Here is a 17,535-nt window from a genome sequence, read left to right as displayed (position 1 = left end):
ACAGAAAAATATTGCCACGTAATAATATCAATTACACAATAATATCAAATATAAATATACGCAATAATAACAATTATACATAATAATAATAAATATTATATTCACCGCTCCAAATATATCTATAAGCACGTGTATATCGATTTATTTACGTAACGACCCTCCTGCGTACTTTGGGCCCATCCTTGAAAAAGGCCACTTACGCAAATTTCACCCCGGCCCAACAATCGAGTTGTCCCCTACCCTACCCAAGCATCGAGCTATCACAACATTGCTATCGAGGACCGAGCTATGACCAACACAATTTATAAAAACAACAGATTAATATTTTCCCTTAAGCAAAACCAAAACCTATTTCAAAATATTCACATAAAAGAATTTTTATCATTTTTTTCTTGAAAAACTACAGATCATGATTTCAATCCTAGATACCCAAATTTAACAGATTAAATCTCAAAAGAACATATTGAAATTGAGATTCAAGTTCCAGTCAAGAAAATTTAACAAATTGCCTTTCTTGTTAACAAATTAAAATTTTGATAACATAATCAACAAATGAAAAACAATTGATTGATTCGTAAAACATTAGATTAATAATTTCACACTAGATTGCACAATTATGCATAAAATGAAAGCAATGAGTAAGAAAGGTTTAAAGCACTCAAAGATTTATACTGGTTCACTCGAAACTGAGCTACATCCAGTGCCATCTCACACTAAGATGGATTTTACTAAATCACAAGAATCTTTTACAAAATATTTATCAAGAACAACTTTTGAACCCTACCAGAACTACAAATACACTCTGTAAGACACTATTACAACAATGATATGCTTCAAGAAACACTATCTTAGAAGTAAATCAATACAGCCTTACAAAACATAAGTAATATGAAATGAATACACTTGCAGACTTAGAAGACACAAATAAAGACCTCCAAACTGCAACACTTTGATGAATCCTTTAATCTCAAGCTAGTGATGAAAATGACTGCACAAAGAACTCACAAAGACTCAAAACTCTAAAAAAAAAATCACTCAGAAGTTTCTCAAGCTTTGAAAACCGTATGTATTTGTGCAGTGAAGATTAATGTAATTCAGAATACAAAACCTCTTTTTATTAGCTTAAAACATAAATAAAATTTTAAAATTAGTTTTAAGTCTGTTAAGAAAACAACAAGTTAAATGTGAAAATAACAGGTTGATTATTCTAAAAAAAACTTAGTTAGTTTGAAACAAATTTTAATAAAAAAAATAGTTAAAACTGAAAATTTGGAAACAAAACTAACTCAAAACAACTTCTAAAAGAAAACACATCATAAAAATTTTGATGGATTGTTTCTTCAAATAACCAATTGAAAAATTGTACTTTTTTTCAATTGTACTTTTTAGAAAAAAAGAAAATTTAAACCAATTGAAACAAGTTTTAACCAATTGAAAAAGTTAGAGTGTTTCTGAAACAAAAGTTTTAACAAGTTGTCAGCACTTTTAATTGATTCAAACACTTTTTAGTTATTTAAAATAGTTTAACCTTTTTGAAAAAAAAAAATTTTGTACTTTGAGTCTTCATCATATGCTTGAGATAGAAAATAAATCAAAGTACTATACTAAGCTACCTACACTCTCATAAGGTAGCAAATATTGTCTTCAATACTCATGACTTCATCACACATATTTAGTTAAATAGTTTGAGATATCCAATACATATTACACCGGAGTTTAGGGTATTGGATATAATATTTAATAGTAACAAGAAGCTTGAAACTAGGTACTTGTGTAATTATCTGTATGAGAATTCTGTCATTCACTGTATGAGAATTCAAAATATTCCTAGTGGTACCATCTCTGCTTACTCTTTCTTCTTTCCATCTACAAAGTTTGCGGAAAAGAGAGAGAGAGAGAATAAGGAGGGAGAAGAGAAAAATTTCTGATTTTTGTTAACCTTGAAAACAAATTAGTAAACAGAAAATAGAAAACAAAAAACATAAAACAATGAACTTAACACCGTTTGAGTAAATCCGTCTTTAAACATTTAAAAAATAATAAAAAATAAATTCTTACATAAACTAAAATTAACTTTGTATGTTAATGTATAAATGTTCTCTTATGTTAGGTTTTTTTAAGAAATATTTTTCTAACTCAAGTTAATGTTAATTTATAAATAAGTTTATTTATGTATTTATTTATGGGTTTTAAATTCTTACAAAGAAATTCAATGAACCAAGAGGATTGGATTCATTGAAACCTGTTCTAGGAGTTACACATCTCTCAAATTGAAGATTCTGAAACTAATTTAAAACTTTAATAAGAGAGTAGAAAAAAAAATACACAAAAAGACAATGGAAAATTAACACTTTAAAACTGACCCAACCACATAATTTAGAGAAAATTGATAGTAAATAAATTATTGAATTGGTCATATCGTACGTAAAAGAAAAACTGTTTATATATTTAAGCAACTATTATTTTAACAACCTAACTAATTCATATATATCTAACCTAATTGACTCACAAAGTTAATAGAATTTTGAGTTGGGCAGTTGCAATAGCCAGTTGCTAAAAACACTTTTAGTTTTTTAAACAATATTAAATTTAATCAATTAAAAGATTACCCACCTCCCCTGCATCCAAATTTCTGTCTTTTATTTAAGATTCACCTTTACTTGACTTCTGATTAAGAAGTCATCTACCAGTAATTTACCATTTCCCCCCTTGTTCTTCTTTTGATACTAGTTATAATTGGAGCTTAACAATATGGTAATTGTAAACATCTGGGAGAAGTGTAAGAGAAAATTAGAAAGTTAACATCAATTCATCAATTCATAACGTATCATCTCTACGTGAGGAGATCATAGATACCCCAAAATATGTACACATCATCGTTTTAGGAGCAATGCTATGTATACAAAATACATGGTTTTAGAAGTAGCCACAGGTCAAACAGGTGGTGCACAACATCACCAATTAATTTTGACTAATATTCATCTGTTCTATAAACTAATACACAAACACCTATAAAAGTTTAACCAGTTGAGATTGTATGCATTGTATAAATAACATGACTCTTATTTAACTATGTGTAACAAAAGCTCCTTCGGTTGGTGAGTGGTTAATTATGAAACCACAGCTACTTGAGTCCCTCCTTCGTTCATTGCCATAAAGCTCACCCTCTTCTGCAAGAGTTTCAAGCAAACAAATTAGTCTCTACAAATCCATTTTGAGACAATATTGTAAAAGATAGTTACACACACATTCATACAAGTATACTTAAATAATATATCTCAACCCTATTATTTTTTTCAAGTCAATATGCACTATGCAAACTACGTGCAACCATATCCTATGCAGAACCAACAAATTCGAATGCACACAACATTCAGATGTCATACACCTCTTGTTCGGTTGTTGCATGTTATTAAAAAGTAAAATACTCTAAGAATTATTTTGGTCAAATTAAGAGAATCAAAATACTTTAAAGGAATTTTTTTTTTTATATATTATAGTATTTGGGTACAATGGTACAATTTTATTTTCTTTTTTTATTTTTTTATATCACATCATCCATAATTTTTGTACTTTATAAACTTATCTCATTTTTCAATTCCTACAATTTTAAAATAAAATATTTTTTAAGCGTTCTTCCAGCCCCATTTATTCTTGGGATCCTTCCTGGTCATTCATTTTTGGAGAAATTATCAACTAAAAAAGTTTTTAGGGCAAAAGTTTTGATAAAACTCTTTCAAGAAACCTTAAGACGGTTGAAATATTCCGTTTAAATATACCATCTCTGGAAAATTCAAACACCATTAGCCTATTTTACTTAGAGAACCTAATAAGTTAAATGTCTCATCTTCTTCAATTTACTTTATTATGAAATTCTATCAAAGTAAAGTCAAAGTTTTTTTCCTTTGCAAATATGGACAATGAGGAATATTGTGAAATAAAAAAAAATTGAAAATTCCACAATTTTCATACATCATAGTTGTTTAATGCAGCGAAAATTCCAATGATATCTTTAGACGGGTTTAGAAAAGTAAGTTTGTACAAATCCAAAATGATTCAAATAATTAACAATAAAAAAAATAAGGAGTTAACAAAATTAAACAATGGAGAACATGGCATGAGAACAAATATCACATACCTTTGTACTCTCCTTAACTGTGTCACCCTTGCACTGCTTTTGTTGATCGAACAGCATCATCTTTTCACCATTTTCCTCGGTTTCTCTGCTGCCATTGGCCATATATAGTTTCACGATCCTCTCAGCTGCCTCGGCTTGATCTTTGCTACCTTGGATCAACTTCTCCACCTCAGCTTTTGGAAGCCTCATTTTCAACCTCACCCCACCATTATTATTCTCCTTGTTGTTGCCTTGTTCACCATCACTCATGTTGCTTTGCTTCATGATTGAAAGATCAGAAGCAGATCTCCTAGTAAGCACTAGGTTCTCTAGGCGATCTTTGGCACTCATGTTAATGCCAGAACGAACCCTTCTTGGCTTTATCTCCTTGGGAAGTTCCACAAGAAAATAGAGCCTCTTTGGATGCAACTCCTTGTGAGCTTCCAAAGGCTTTGCTCTCACCCCATAGTGCTTAACTGCCTCAGAGTCTAGCAAAACAAGACCTGGGTGATCCTTAAGCACTTCCTCAACTTTCACTGGGGTCTTCAACTTGAATGTCTCACCATCAATTTTCATGACCTTTGTGGTCTTCTTTGCACCAAAGGTGTTACCCATTGTAGTACCCCAATTAAACAGATTTGTCTTTGGCTTTTAGTTTTGTGAGGTTGAGGCACTTTAAAGTACAGAAATTGACAATGAAACAAATTTTCTTCCCGGTAATCCTCACAAACAACCAAAGGGCTAACTATGAAGGGTTCAAGACAAAGACATGGTTTTATAGTTGGTCCTGATTTTATGATCCATGGTCAAAAAAGTAGGCATGTTTTAAAAAGGAGACAAATTTTTGACGGATGGGCCAACACCCAAAATATTAAATTACGTAGCCTATCACTTTCAAGAGAACATAAAATATAATACAACCAACGACTCTATTGGTTTATCAAAAGGCTTATGTTCAATTTTGTCAACAACCATGCTTTAGTCTTCACACCAGACCCCAGTTGCCCAAGTTATAAAACGCTCCCACAAGTTAGACTTTCTGCATTTTTTTAAGGTAATTGTTTGGTTTCGGATATCTTCAAACGGTAATCGCGGCGTGGATTGAAGGATTCATCAAATTTCAAAGGCATGGTGGCAATTGTTGCATGTGAAGAAGAGATTTATTTTGACTTTAGTTTGTTTGCACATGTGGAACTAGCACTTCATTTCATCATCCAGGGATTGTTTTCTACGACCATAATTGAAGATTCATTCCAGTTCAAACCAAACGTTTTAACATATACCCCAGAAAAAAAACGTTAATGCTTAGTAATTCTTATATCCAACTTTCATTAAATTAACGGTGGAATTTGTTTTGGCTTTGTTTTACTTTTGTGAAAGGGAAGAAAAGTGGGAGTACTTGCTATAAAAAATAAATAGAATAAATATTTGGGATTTGAATGTACACACTAAAGGACAAAACTGGAGTCCATGCAGATATGGGGCTCATCAAATTGGTAAAGCTTGTCCTTTCCATAATGAGATTGGACCAAATGGTAAATTTGTTGATTATGCGTAAGAATGTCTTTCGTGGTCGTCGGGTACGAAACCCTTGCTTGATCAAATCCAAACATCCAGAAGCCCTTCAAATGAAAGGGTATCAGTCGTATAAGGTGTGTTATTTTCAAAATTCTTTGTGATTTTTTCTAGTTTGATGTCTTTTACACAATTAAGTGATATTTCTTGATAGAATTTTAGTTCATATACTATATCATTACATATTTCTATATCAAATGTCATTTTTATATAAATTTTTTAAATTTTAGAAACAATTTTTTTATGATGTAGAAATTGATAGATTCCAATTTCGAATATTTTTTTTCCATTACTTATTTGTATATTTGTTGATTTTGGTTAAAAGTCAAATCTTCGCCTTTAATTTATTCAACTTTTAAAAAAGTTTATTAATAGATAAAGTAAAGTTTTAAAAAATCAAATCGCTTTTTTTATATGGAACCTATTTTTTTTTATTTTTTTTTTGCAAAAACAACATTATCAATTGAATAAAAAACACAGAAAACAATTTCAAAATAAAGTCGTTTAAACAAAAAGAAACCACGTCCTATGACAAAAAGGCAATCTTAATTCAAAGCTAAAAGAAAAAGATTAAATATAAAATTATATTAGGCATTTAGGTGTCAAAAAACGTGTAAAAGTAACGAATTTACAAAAGAAAAAACACAAACATGGTTTAAAAACGGAGCGTTTTTTTTAAAGTGTCTTATTATCTTTTCCATAATTTATTTATTTGATTTATATATTTAATCTGAAAAAATAAATCACAATATCATTGATATACTTTATAAACTATTCTTTAAAAAATTTATTTATTGGCAGTATTGTATGTTTATTTATTCGTCCAAGCAATGTTTTCATCTTCTCTTAAAGAAATTTTTATTTATCTAATAAATTGACAGAATTATGTATTTGATCCCTAAAATTTTAGGTAGATTCATATATGTTATTATTAAAATGTATATTAACCTTTATATATTATGATTAAAATAAATTGCATTCAATAATAATAGTGTATAAAAGGACCTATCTAAAACATTACAAATGTAAAAACCAAACATTATTTTAGAGTACTTTAAAAGATAACATTAAAAAAATAATTTGAAACTGTCCAACACTTAAAAACTAAATTGACAAGTCTTTCTTAATAAACTATACCAATGTCCCAAAAAACTCATTTAAAATTCAAGCCTTTCCTTTAATCTTTTTATTTAAAAGCTACACTACCATTGTCCTCCCTAGTTTCATATGTTCATACAAAGTGCATAAAAACAGAGTTTTTATATGTAAACTTCAAATAATGAAATATTTATATTCAAATAGAGGCGACTTCAGGAGTTTACCAAATCTCATAAGAGCTCTAATGTTCTTGCCATGATTAATTTATTGAGACGATTGTCAAGTTCACCAACTCCCATGTTACTTACACAACTACCAAAGTGTGGAATTTCTAAAGTGATTCCAACCACGACAATGACATTTTGAAAAAAAAAAATGAATTGCAACACACCGCACTAACACAATTGACTGGTTGGTAAAGTTAAACTATGAAATAACTATATTTCTCTTATTGCAAGCATGTCATGAACTTAGTCATGTTCATTTAAGTCCTCATTAAAGTAGCTTTTGCTACTTGCTCAAAGCTTTTCAGCAAGTCCTCATTACCAGTAATCATTACATGAGCATTTCCCATTAACAAAGTGATGGAAACGATTAGCATCCCTGACAATAATTTCCCTCTGAACTATTTTTGATATGTATTTGGTAACAGTATGACAGTCAACACATACACGAAGGTTTTTGGTGATCCTAATCAAGCTTCCATATGGAGTGCTTAAAAGACCAAATGCAATGGCTAGTCTCTCACTGTGTCCCCAGAGTAACTTAACCTTCATTGGCTCATTTACATCACGAAGAACACAACTAGTATCAGGAATGTAACCTTCTGCCTCCACCTCAAGTCTCAAATTTTCTAATAATTGATATATATCTGACCAACGAGGATGTGAATCATCTCTAGCAAAAAATGTGTATACCCGATTCCCTACTTCTATCAAACTATAGCCAGGTACCTTTTTCAGGCCCTGCATCCTCATGAGGCCTCGTATGTAATTCACTGATTCCCATCTTCTTGCTTCGGCATAAATATTTGATAACATGACATAAATTCCAGAGTTCAAGTAATCCAAGGAAATTAATCTATCTGCTATCTGTATCCCCATGTTAATATTCTTATGGGTTCTGCAACCACTGAGCAAAGCTTCAAGCACATCAGTGCTCGGTTGGAAGGGCATTTGTTTCACCAATGCATCTGCTTCCTTGAGGCGGCCTGCTCGACTAAGGAGATCCACAAGACAAGCATAGTGTTTTTCCTGAGGCTTAATATTATGATCCCTTTCTATACAGTCGAACAAAGCCTTACCCTCTTCAACTAGGCCTGAGTGACTGCAAGCTGTTAGCAAAGAAACAAATGTTGTTTGATTTGGTTTGAGCCTTTCCTCTATCATTCTACCATATACACCTAGAGCATAATGCCCAAGACCATGCATTCCATAACCCATAATCATAGTGTTACATAGTATAACATCTTTTAAATGGAATCCCTTATTGAATAACTTCTCAGCAGAGCGAATTTTACCACACTTGGCATACATATCAAGCAACGCTGACATATTAACTGCATCAAATGCATAGCCATGCCGGATCAAATGAGCATGGACACTCCTTCCTTTATTGAGAGATCCTAGGTGGGCACAACAGTGCACAAGGCTAACAAGAGTGACAGAATTGGCGAGCACTTTTTCTTCTTGCATTTGACAAAATAATTTAAGGGCATCCTCTGCATAGCCATTTTGAGATAAACCCACCAGCATGGCAGTCCATGTAATTACATTCTTTTTTTCCATTCTTCCGAAAACAGTAGTTGCTAGCTTTATGGCACCACATTTAGAATACATGTCAACAATTGAAGTGGACAAAACTATGTTCGATTCAATTCCTTTTCTAATAATACAAGAATGGAGGATTCTTCCATTTTTCAAGTCAGATGTTTGAGAACATCCTCGCATAAGGCTCACCAAGGTTCCAGAATCAAACCCAGAACCACTTTGGACTAGTCTACGAAAGAGTGCAAAAGATTCAGGTATCAAACCATTTTGAACATATCCTGAAATCATAGCATTCCACGAAATCAAACTTCTATTGAACATGCCATTGAAAACCAAAGCAGCATTGTCTGTGTCACCTAAATTGCTATACATATCAACCAACGAAGTAAGCACAAATACGTCATTCCCCATACCTAAAGCAATGACACAACCATGAGCAGAGGTTCCTAGTTTTTTAAGTCCACACTCTCCACACGCCTTGAGTAAGCTCACCATTGTCACTGGACTCGGCTTTAACCCACCTCCAATCATCGCAAGGAACATTTTAATTGCCTCATTGAAGAGTCCCTCCTGTACATAACCACCAATCATAGAATTCCAGCATACAATATCTTTTTCCGGCATCCCATCAAAGACTTTTCGCGCATCATCAAAATAACCACACTTCACAAAAAAATTAACAATCGAACTACCAACAAACGGATGCAAATGAAACCCCCTTTGAAACACTGTCATAACTATTTCCATACCAATTTCATCATCCAACAAGCTGGTGCATGCCTTGAGAGCAAACATGCACGTGTAACTATTGATTTCTATATCACCAGAACCCATCATTTTGAACAACTTGGGAACCTCCATGTGTTGCTGGTTCCTCAGGAACCCAGCCATCATGGCATTGCAAACAGCGGTACCCCGTAGAGAACATTGATCAAACACCTTGCGGGCAGGGAAAAGAAAACCCAAATCAGAGTAGATTCTGATGAGTTTTGCGGCCAGGTAGTTTTCAGTGGATACCCAATTCTTAATAATCTGTGCATGGATGGACTTGACATGGATAAGGGTGTTTGAGAATTGATGCAAGAGTGAGTAGAAAATTGAAAGAGGTTGGTTGAATGGGGCATGATGAAGAGAAACAAGTGTTGGTGGTGGTGCAGAGTTGCAAATACACCTGCACCTGCAGGGGATCCTGATCTTCGCAAATGTGTATCTGAGGTGGAAATATGATAAAGGCATCAACCACAACTATAGACGAGGAACAAAAGTTCAGTCAGTGTTCTAGTTACGTGCTCTGTTAAACCACCTAGGTCACTTCAATTCGGTTTCATATGATATAACCGTTATTATTATATACTAAGAATTTAAATATTTTAGTCAAAAAGTATTTTTGAGTCAAATACAAGTATATATCACCAATTTTTTATTTCTAATACTATGCATCAACATTTAAATATAATCAATTTTCAAAAGAAAAAAAAAATTGCTTTCATGAAAACATGACTAAACCTGATGGATCAAATAAAAAATTATATTGGTATAATCTTATCCATATTTTAAATAGACAAAGAAAATCTTATTTGTTTAAAAAAGCTAAATCAATTAGGTGGGAAAGTTAATTACAATACGTTACAGTTATTAGATGTCTAAGTTTGTATATGATAAGTTCGCACACGTGATAAAAGAAAATAATAAAATACTTAATTTTAAAATTTAAGTTATATGAATGAAATTCATTTCAATTTTTGATATATAAATTCTAAAACATTTATATGCTTTAATAAAATAATTGCTAGTTTTTAATTTTAAAAAAAATTTAACATATAGATCCATAAACTTATCAATATAGCCATCCAAGGTCCTTTAGTGTCGCTAGTTAAATGGGTCTAACCAAAATTCACTATTTAATTTAGGTTACTGTTTTTTTAGTCTAGTCCAGTCCATTTTATGAATTCTTCGGTCCATCAAAACAAACTTATTTTATCAATTCTACAAATTGTTCTGATTTTTAATTCTTGCACTACATTATCTACATAAAAACTTACTCTTCTAAGAAGTCAAATGGAATTGAATTTTTTTTTTAATACAATAAAATCAACATGACTTCCAAAACCATTCAATGTACATAAATTCAAATGTTTTCCAATGTTGGTCGAAATGGTAGGAGTTTCTTGGTCAAAACTCTAGATTCTTATTGCATATTATACACATTTCTAATAAATCACTTTCAATTATATTAAAGGTAGAAGAAATCATTTAAAATTTATTTTCAAATGTCTTTCAAATAAGAAACACATAATTTTTTTAAGAAATTATGGAAAAAAGTGTTGAGACCATGGACGATTTTTCTATAGATTTGTTAAGTATCTTACGGTTTTATCAACTCTAGACATTTTATGAATCATGTTTTTATGTTTTGATGATAACAAAAATCGCTTCAATGGCTTACTTGTATATTGAAAGATCTAAATAAGGTTTCTACAACTGTAATATTCGTTAGACAATCATCTTCCAGTGATGGGTTAGACAGTCATTGTCTAATGGTCTATTAGGCAGTCTGTTGATCATGATATTAAATGTGAAGTTTATGTTCTCATGTTTTGATGATAACTAACTAATTGAATGGTTTGTTTTTATCATGTCTGATCTAACAACGTTTTGAAGTTGCAATATAGAGTAGACTATTCGAGCATCTACAATTCTATTCACATTAGACGATTTGAAAAATGTGTTGAAAGAGTAACAAGTTTTGACCACAACTGTTAAATGAAATATTATGAAATCATATATTTACTAAAAACGTGCTCAATCAAAAAGTTATTATGCCTAACAACACAAAGATTTGAATCAGTGCAGATACTATTTTTTTGTATATATTTTAAAATCCATCTTTTCCTAAATAGTTTTATTCAAATAAGTGTTATGAATATCTTCTTGATATACTGAAAATATCTCCAAATATTATTTAAATAAAAACAATTTGAATAAATTAAAAATCTCAAAATACTCTATTTTAGTATCACGCGTTATCTAGAATAAAATGATTTTCTGATTATGTTTTGATTTGTTCATACTTACCCATATTACAAATACTTTTGAATTAGTTTATTGAACAAATTTGAAGTGAAAACAAATAAGAAGATTGCAAATCTAGACTTTTTGTATTGAGCGTAAGCGCCTAATCTAGTCTTTTGAGTTGAGTATGAAACCATTGTAATACTTCACTACCCATGTAATCTTTCTTTGTACTTTTTTTAGAGTGTTTCTTGTTTCTTTAAGTGTTCTTAATCTTAGGAAGGGTAAGAAGGTGTAATCTGGAGAGGTATGAATACTCGTTGTAAACTAGAGAGGACAGAATACTCGTGTAACCAGTTGGTTAGTGGAAGTTCTTAAGCAGTTTATCAAGGAAAATGGAAGTAGCCCGGGTTTAAGTGAACTACGATAAATTCTTGTGTCCTGATCTCTCTTTAGTCTTGTTGTTGCTCATGCTTTGTTATTTATTCTATTCTTCTGATTAGACAATCTTCCTAGAAAATTATGCTAGATAATCTGATTTGTTCTTATTAGATGGCGGATAATCTATATTTATTCATTGCGAAAAGATTCTGATCCTGTCGGTTGACCTAGGCGCAAGAGCGTTGCCTCGTCACGATCTCCCTCACCAGCTTGACACCATGTGTCCTTCAAGTCCACACCACAGATAGCCTCTCTGAGAACCTGAAAAACACAAGGTGGCGCCTCTGCGGCCGGTGGCGCTCCGACGCTCAAGTCAGTGACAAGAACACCCAAAAACTGAGAGAAAACTATACTCTGTAGAACCGTACTAAAGTGCACTCAACCCAGAATAATGAGCCGTAATGAAAACGTACCTCTGCAAATTCTGTTAAATTTACCTTTATAGCTAGGTTTTTTCTCTCTCCAGGCAGTTACGCTTTGGACGCGTGGCTCGCATCCAACCCTGCACGTGTCACCATCTGGGTTGGGGTAGCAGGTAGCACCCAGCCCTACACGTGTCATCATCTGAGCTAGGATAACTCGAGCGTCATTTCCATATTGCATCCAACCCTACACGTGTCATCATCTGGGTTGGGGTAACAGGTAGCATCCAACCCTACACGTGTCGTCATCTAGGTTGGGGTAACTTGAGCGTTATTTCTGTGTAATAACCAGTCGCGCGGCTAAGTCTCCTACTCAAGGAGTAATCTAGCACGTAATATGCTCTGGAACACCACCTGACAAGGGGAGTATCGGATGCAGTAAAATCTCTGTGATATCGCTTGTCGCAAGTGGCACCTTCCTTATTGCTACGCCATGCCTGTTCTAGCTGAGGAAACCTTGCCACCAACGAATTTCCACTCTGGGAATCTTGTCGCTGATGGGCAAGTTGTTCCCTTCAACCCACACGACCTTCACGCCCTATGCTGGCGCAACAATTGTCTTACTGAACTTACACGCTTGAACTCACTCTTCTGAGCCTCCTGCAGCTTTAACTAAGCTTACTGGGAGATTCGGCAATGTCAGACCACCGGATCTTCCATTATCTACCGTGTCGATGACACACAACCCCGACGACAACCGATCATGTTTACTATAGAACGTCGGATCCACGAATCAGCGACTATGCTCACTTCTGAACTGTTCATCTTTCTCTTGTCCACGTGTTCTGCTGAGCACGCCCCATATAGTCACGTGCTAGACACGTCATCATACCCGATGACCTGGTCGGTACACAAGCCCCCCAGTCTTGAGCTGCGACTTGTTCAGCGAAAAGACTAAAGGGTTGAATTTTCGGCGACCTACGTGGCCGTGCGCGTTGGCGCTCATACTGTTCACTGATTTGACATTTCACCAACCCCTTCGATCATTCGACACGTGGACTCATCAACGACCATTATTCGTTGACGTTTGCGCTTCTCGCAACGTTCGAAACTCTTAAACACTTCGCACCACTTTACTGTTTCATTATCTTCTTCCTCACTCCAAGCTCTCGAAACGCTTTAGCGAAAACTTCGACTCCTTCAAACATCCTTTACTGAACGCTCTTTCGATCATCAAAAGGTAACCCTTTTCTCACTCCCACTGATATTTGCTGCATTTTAAACGGTTTGCATCATCCATTAACTGTCTGGAGCATACGTTGTGGGATGTTTTTCCAAGCTTCGCTTTTTTCTGCGCTTAGGGTTTCTAACCCTTTCTCTGCGAGCCCCCCTTATCCTCTATGCCTTCTTCTTTTTTGTTGGGTCCCTCTGCTTCAAACTCTTATCTCTTCCCTTTTCATTCTCTTTGCAGCTTTTCTGATGGCTCGCTCCAAAGTTACACCAAACCCTCCGACGAAAACTTGTAGGGCCAACCCTTCCTCCTCCTGCAACCCACCAAGGGATCCTAACGTCCCTTCGAGCCAGGTCGCGAGGCCTGCGTCTTCTCGACCCAGCCAACCGCAGCCAAACCCACCTCACACCAGCGCGGTTGTGAGGCCCCTCCCAAACTACAAGCAACTGTACCCTTGGGCCTCTTCAACTTTGTTGGGTGAGACCTCCTCCATCAATACCGACGTCGACGCCATCCGCCTCAAGAGAGGTGATCCAGCTCACCTTTCTTTCAGCAAAGAACACGACGACAAGGTGTCCGTTCGCCCCTGCCCTCCCGGAGAACCCATTTGCACTGACAACCAGGGAAGCGACGGCGAGCCCTTCTGCTTTGTCTACACCACAATGTTCAAGAAAGTCAAGCTCTGATTCCCTTTCACTCGCTTCGAGAGGGAGCTTCTGACAGAGCTTGACATAGCCCCCGCCCAGCTTCACCCCAACAGCTGGGCGTTCGTTAGGGCGTACCAAATCATTTGTGCGCACTTGGGGCATCTGGCTTCGGTGGATGTTTTCCTTTACCTGTTCGAGGCCAAGAACTCGGGTGATCGCCTATGGGTCAGCCTCAATGGGGTTGCTGGGAGGTCCATCCTCTCCATCTTCCAGCAATCTTATAAAGATTGGAAAGGGAAATTCGTGCGCGTCTGCTGCAGCGATCAAGACCCCACCCTCCTCGACGGGCTCCCCTTGTATTGGGTGAACAAGGGGAAGAAAGAGGCTAGCTTCAGGAGGGATAGGGGGCCAGAGAAAATGGGGGAGCTCGACAAAGACTTATGCAAATTCTGGAAAGGAGTCGCCTCCTCCAACGTGACGCTGATCACCTCCTCCATCATCGCCTTTGAGTTCCAAGAAGGCTAACTTGACGTTCATATAGGTTCGTCTTTAAGTCCTACCTCCGAGTCCCCTTAGCTTGAATTCGCATCACCCTGTTTTTTTACTTTGATGTCGCTGTTCTGATTCGCGCATAGTCTTAACTTATTCCATGCATTGACTTACACTGCTCATCTTCCTGCGCATACTGGTTTGTAATTGTTGGCCTCTTTGTGCAGATATGATGCTGGGAAAAGGAAGGATGGCTGAGCTACGCTCCACAGCCAAGCTCCACAATCTAGCGCCGCTGCTCAAGGCAATCCTCCACCAGTTGGCCCGTCTAACGCTGCTGCTCTTCCCGCCCCTGAGCGGAAGAAATTACTACCCAAGAGGGCCAAGAGGAAGGCCCCCAGGGTTGTATCAGATGATGAAGCTGATGAGAGCACCGAGGACGGGCTGTTCTGCAAAAGAAAAAGGGGAGTTGCAACTGAACAACCAGCAGCTGAGGTCGCCCCTCCTGACTACGTCGAGAACCCCCCCAGCGCCTCCACGCCCTTCGAGTCCGTTGGGGACGTTCTTGCTTCAAACGCCTCGGCTGCTGAGGTTGCACCTGAACAGCTTCCTCTCAAGCTGCAACAGAACTCCCCGCCTCACCACCACGCCTCGAGGCTCCTCTCGCCATCCAACCTTGCGAGGGTGGTGGTGAGCACCAACCTTCAGCTCCTCCAACAACTCCAAGCCTTCCAGCTCCTCTCCAGGAAGCCTTGAAGTCTTTCACCATGCGCCTACACGCCATGGTCGACGAGTGTCTTCCCCAAATCGTCGGTGAAGGGCTAAAAGACACCTTGGACAAGTCTGAGCTCGATAACCGCGTCCATCAGGAAGTGGCGAGCACTGCGAGAGTTGAAGCTGAGAAGATCAAATGCGATATGATGATGCAGGGCTTGGAGTTCTCGCGGGTTGAAAACGCTCTCAACGAAGAGCTCCGAAGCTTGCGCAAAGACAAAGCTGAATTGCGCCGAAAATTGCACGACAAGCTTCAGGACGCCGTCGAGTTGGAGAGCAAGCTCGTCCCTATGAGGGAGAAAATTGCAACGCTGGAGGAGGCTCGAAAGATTGACACCGAAAAAATGGCCAAGCTGGAGAAAAGGTCAACTGAGAGGGAGACCCTTTTGGGGAAGGTCGAACAAGATCGGGACAAGGCTTCCAAAGAACTAAGCGAAACTGCTGCCGAGCTTGCCCGAGTTCGCGAAGAAAACAACGGGTTCAAGAAGAAGGTCGACGAGCTCGAGCTTGAAATTACCCAGGCTCGTGAAGAGAACAGTGGGTTCAAGACGAAGATCGACGAGCTTCAGCTTGAAGCTGCCCAAGTTCTTACTTCCGGCTTTGGAGCGGCCTTGGAGCAGTTCGCTTGCAAGTTTCCCGACCTTGACCTCTCAGAGTTTTCGGTGTACAACGAAGTGGTGGATGGCAAGATCATGCCTCCGACTTAACTGCTGCTCCCATCCGCCACTTCAAATTTACCGCCTTTGAAATTCTTGTACCTTTGAAACTCTTGTACTTAATTTTGACTTGTATGTAATAACTTTTATTCTGCTCAAACTGTTTGACATACATATGTATATATATATGGTCTTCTAACTTATTTTTTGCACGATCACCTGGCATGACTGGCTGGTTTTTACTCAACCCAATGCACTTCGCACAAATAGGTACTTAATTCTCTAGAAATCACCTTAACTTAAACAAACGGTTAGTCTGTAGCAATAACGTTTAACTTACTTGGCAGTAAGGGTGTAGGTCGATCTTAGTATCTGAAATCTCGATCGCCTGATCTGCCAAAGGACAGGCGTATTTCTACGTTATCACCCAAAACTTTGCTGATCTGGCTCTCGCCGTGTGATCCCCTTTCTATTTCGATCTCAAAGTCATGGGCTTTTGGCGACGCCATTTTCCTTTAACTGAAAACGTCCCCTGCGGGACAACCTCATGATTTCATCCTTGCTCCTCTGGAAGGAGAGCTGCCTTTCAGATCTCCCTCTACCTTCCCCGAGACTTCAACCTGCGATAACTTAAATCATTGCCCCCTCATCTGGGGGTAGAGCCGCCTTTCGGATCCTTCTCTACCTCCCTGAGTTTTATAACAATGATTTAGGTGGTAAGGTGTCCTCTGCGAACCTCCCCCAACCACCCTTTAATCTCTTTTTTAACTGGTCTTACTAGGTGATGGAGATCAAGCTCAAGTGGACATGGAGGCCAATCATCAAGATCAAGAAGAGGTAGAGGCGCAAATAGAAGACGCCCATGGAGGTCAAAGCCCACCTCAAAGGCTTACAAGAAGCATGTTCAAAGCTTTAGGAGCTAGGGGACAATTATTTTCTCTTTTTGTAATTTCTTTGGTTGAAGGTGCTTAGAGGGAAACATTAGAAACCTCTATTGTTATAGCATCTTTTAGGCTTTAGTTAGGAGCTTTAGGAGGGGGGGGGGGTGCATTAGTAGATAGGTGTAGGAGTAGAATAGGAGGTGCCAAAGTGAAGGAAGAGGTCACACCTTCCTCATGCATTGTTTTTGGCGCCGATTCTAGAAGCTTTTTAGGAGGGAGATTTTGAATTTGTGTAGCTTGCATTTCAGCACCTTAGGCTATAAATAGAGGTGCTCCCTTTGTATTTTTCAGATTGGAATTTAGAGTAAAGAAACTATACTCAAATTTTGAGTGAGCATTGGAGAGCTTTTGAGCCTTCTTCTCTAGTCTTATCTTGAAGGATCCATGGTGTCCTCAAGTGGCGGTAGCATACTCATCTAGGAG

At 36.9% G+C, this 17,535-nt stretch overlaps 2 protein-coding genes across 3 annotated transcripts; both read right to left on the bottom strand.

Annotated features, from left to right (window-relative positions):
• Nucleotides 1-2,790: 2,790 nt before the first annotated feature.
• On the bottom strand, nucleotides 2,791-4,907 carry LOC137810817 (uncharacterized protein At1g66480-like). Its single transcript, XM_068612274.1, has 2 exons — nucleotides 4,139-4,907; nucleotides 2,791-3,170 (listed from the first exon to the last, which is right to left on the bottom strand). The coding sequence occupies exons 1-2, from the start codon at nucleotides 4,730-4,732 to the stop codon at nucleotides 3,111-3,113; spliced, it is 654 nt and encodes a 217-aa protein (XP_068468375.1). The 5' UTR covers nucleotides 4,733-4,907; the 3' UTR covers nucleotides 2,791-3,110.
• A 2,102-nt stretch (nucleotides 4,908-7,009) lies between these two features.
• LOC137810815 (pentatricopeptide repeat-containing protein At3g12770-like) lies at nucleotides 7,010-9,873 on the bottom strand. Of its 2 annotated transcripts, XM_068612270.1 has the most exons (2): nucleotides 8,973-9,867; nucleotides 7,010-8,837 (listed from the first exon to the last, which is right to left on the bottom strand). In XM_068612270.1, exons 1-2 carry the CDS (start codon nucleotides 9,793-9,795, stop codon nucleotides 7,333-7,335), a joined length of 2,328 nt encoding a protein of 775 aa, XP_068468371.1. In that variant the 5' UTR covers nucleotides 9,796-9,867; the 3' UTR covers nucleotides 7,010-7,332. The 2 variants fall into 2 exon arrangements, with proteins under 2 accessions (XP_068468371.1, XP_068468372.1); XM_068612271.1 differs by having other exon boundaries at nucleotides 7,010-9,873.
• Between the last annotated feature and the right edge of the window lie 7,662 nt (nucleotides 9,874-17,535).

This window comes from Phaseolus vulgaris, chromosome 2 (genome assembly GCF_000499845.2).
Source record: "Phaseolus vulgaris cultivar G19833 chromosome 2, P. vulgaris v2.0, whole genome shotgun sequence".
Lineage (NCBI taxonomy): Eukaryota > Viridiplantae > Streptophyta > Magnoliopsida > Fabales > Fabaceae > Phaseolus > Phaseolus vulgaris.
Note: the sequence above shows the minus strand (reverse complement) of the source record. Positions and strands in the feature narration are given on the sequence as shown.

Coding starts and splice junctions, on each gene's coding strand:
- LOC137810817 (XM_068612274.1), bottom strand. CDS start 4,732: ATGGGTAACACCTTTGGTGCAAAGAAGACCACAAAGGTCATGAAAATT. Junction 3,171..4,138: donor CAGTTAAGGAGAGTACAAAG/GTATGTGATATT, acceptor AAACTCTTGCAG/AAGAGGGTGAGCTTTATGGC.
- LOC137810815 (XM_068612271.1), bottom strand. CDS start 9,795: ATGCCTTTATCATATTTCCACCTCAGATACACATTTGCGAAGATCAGG.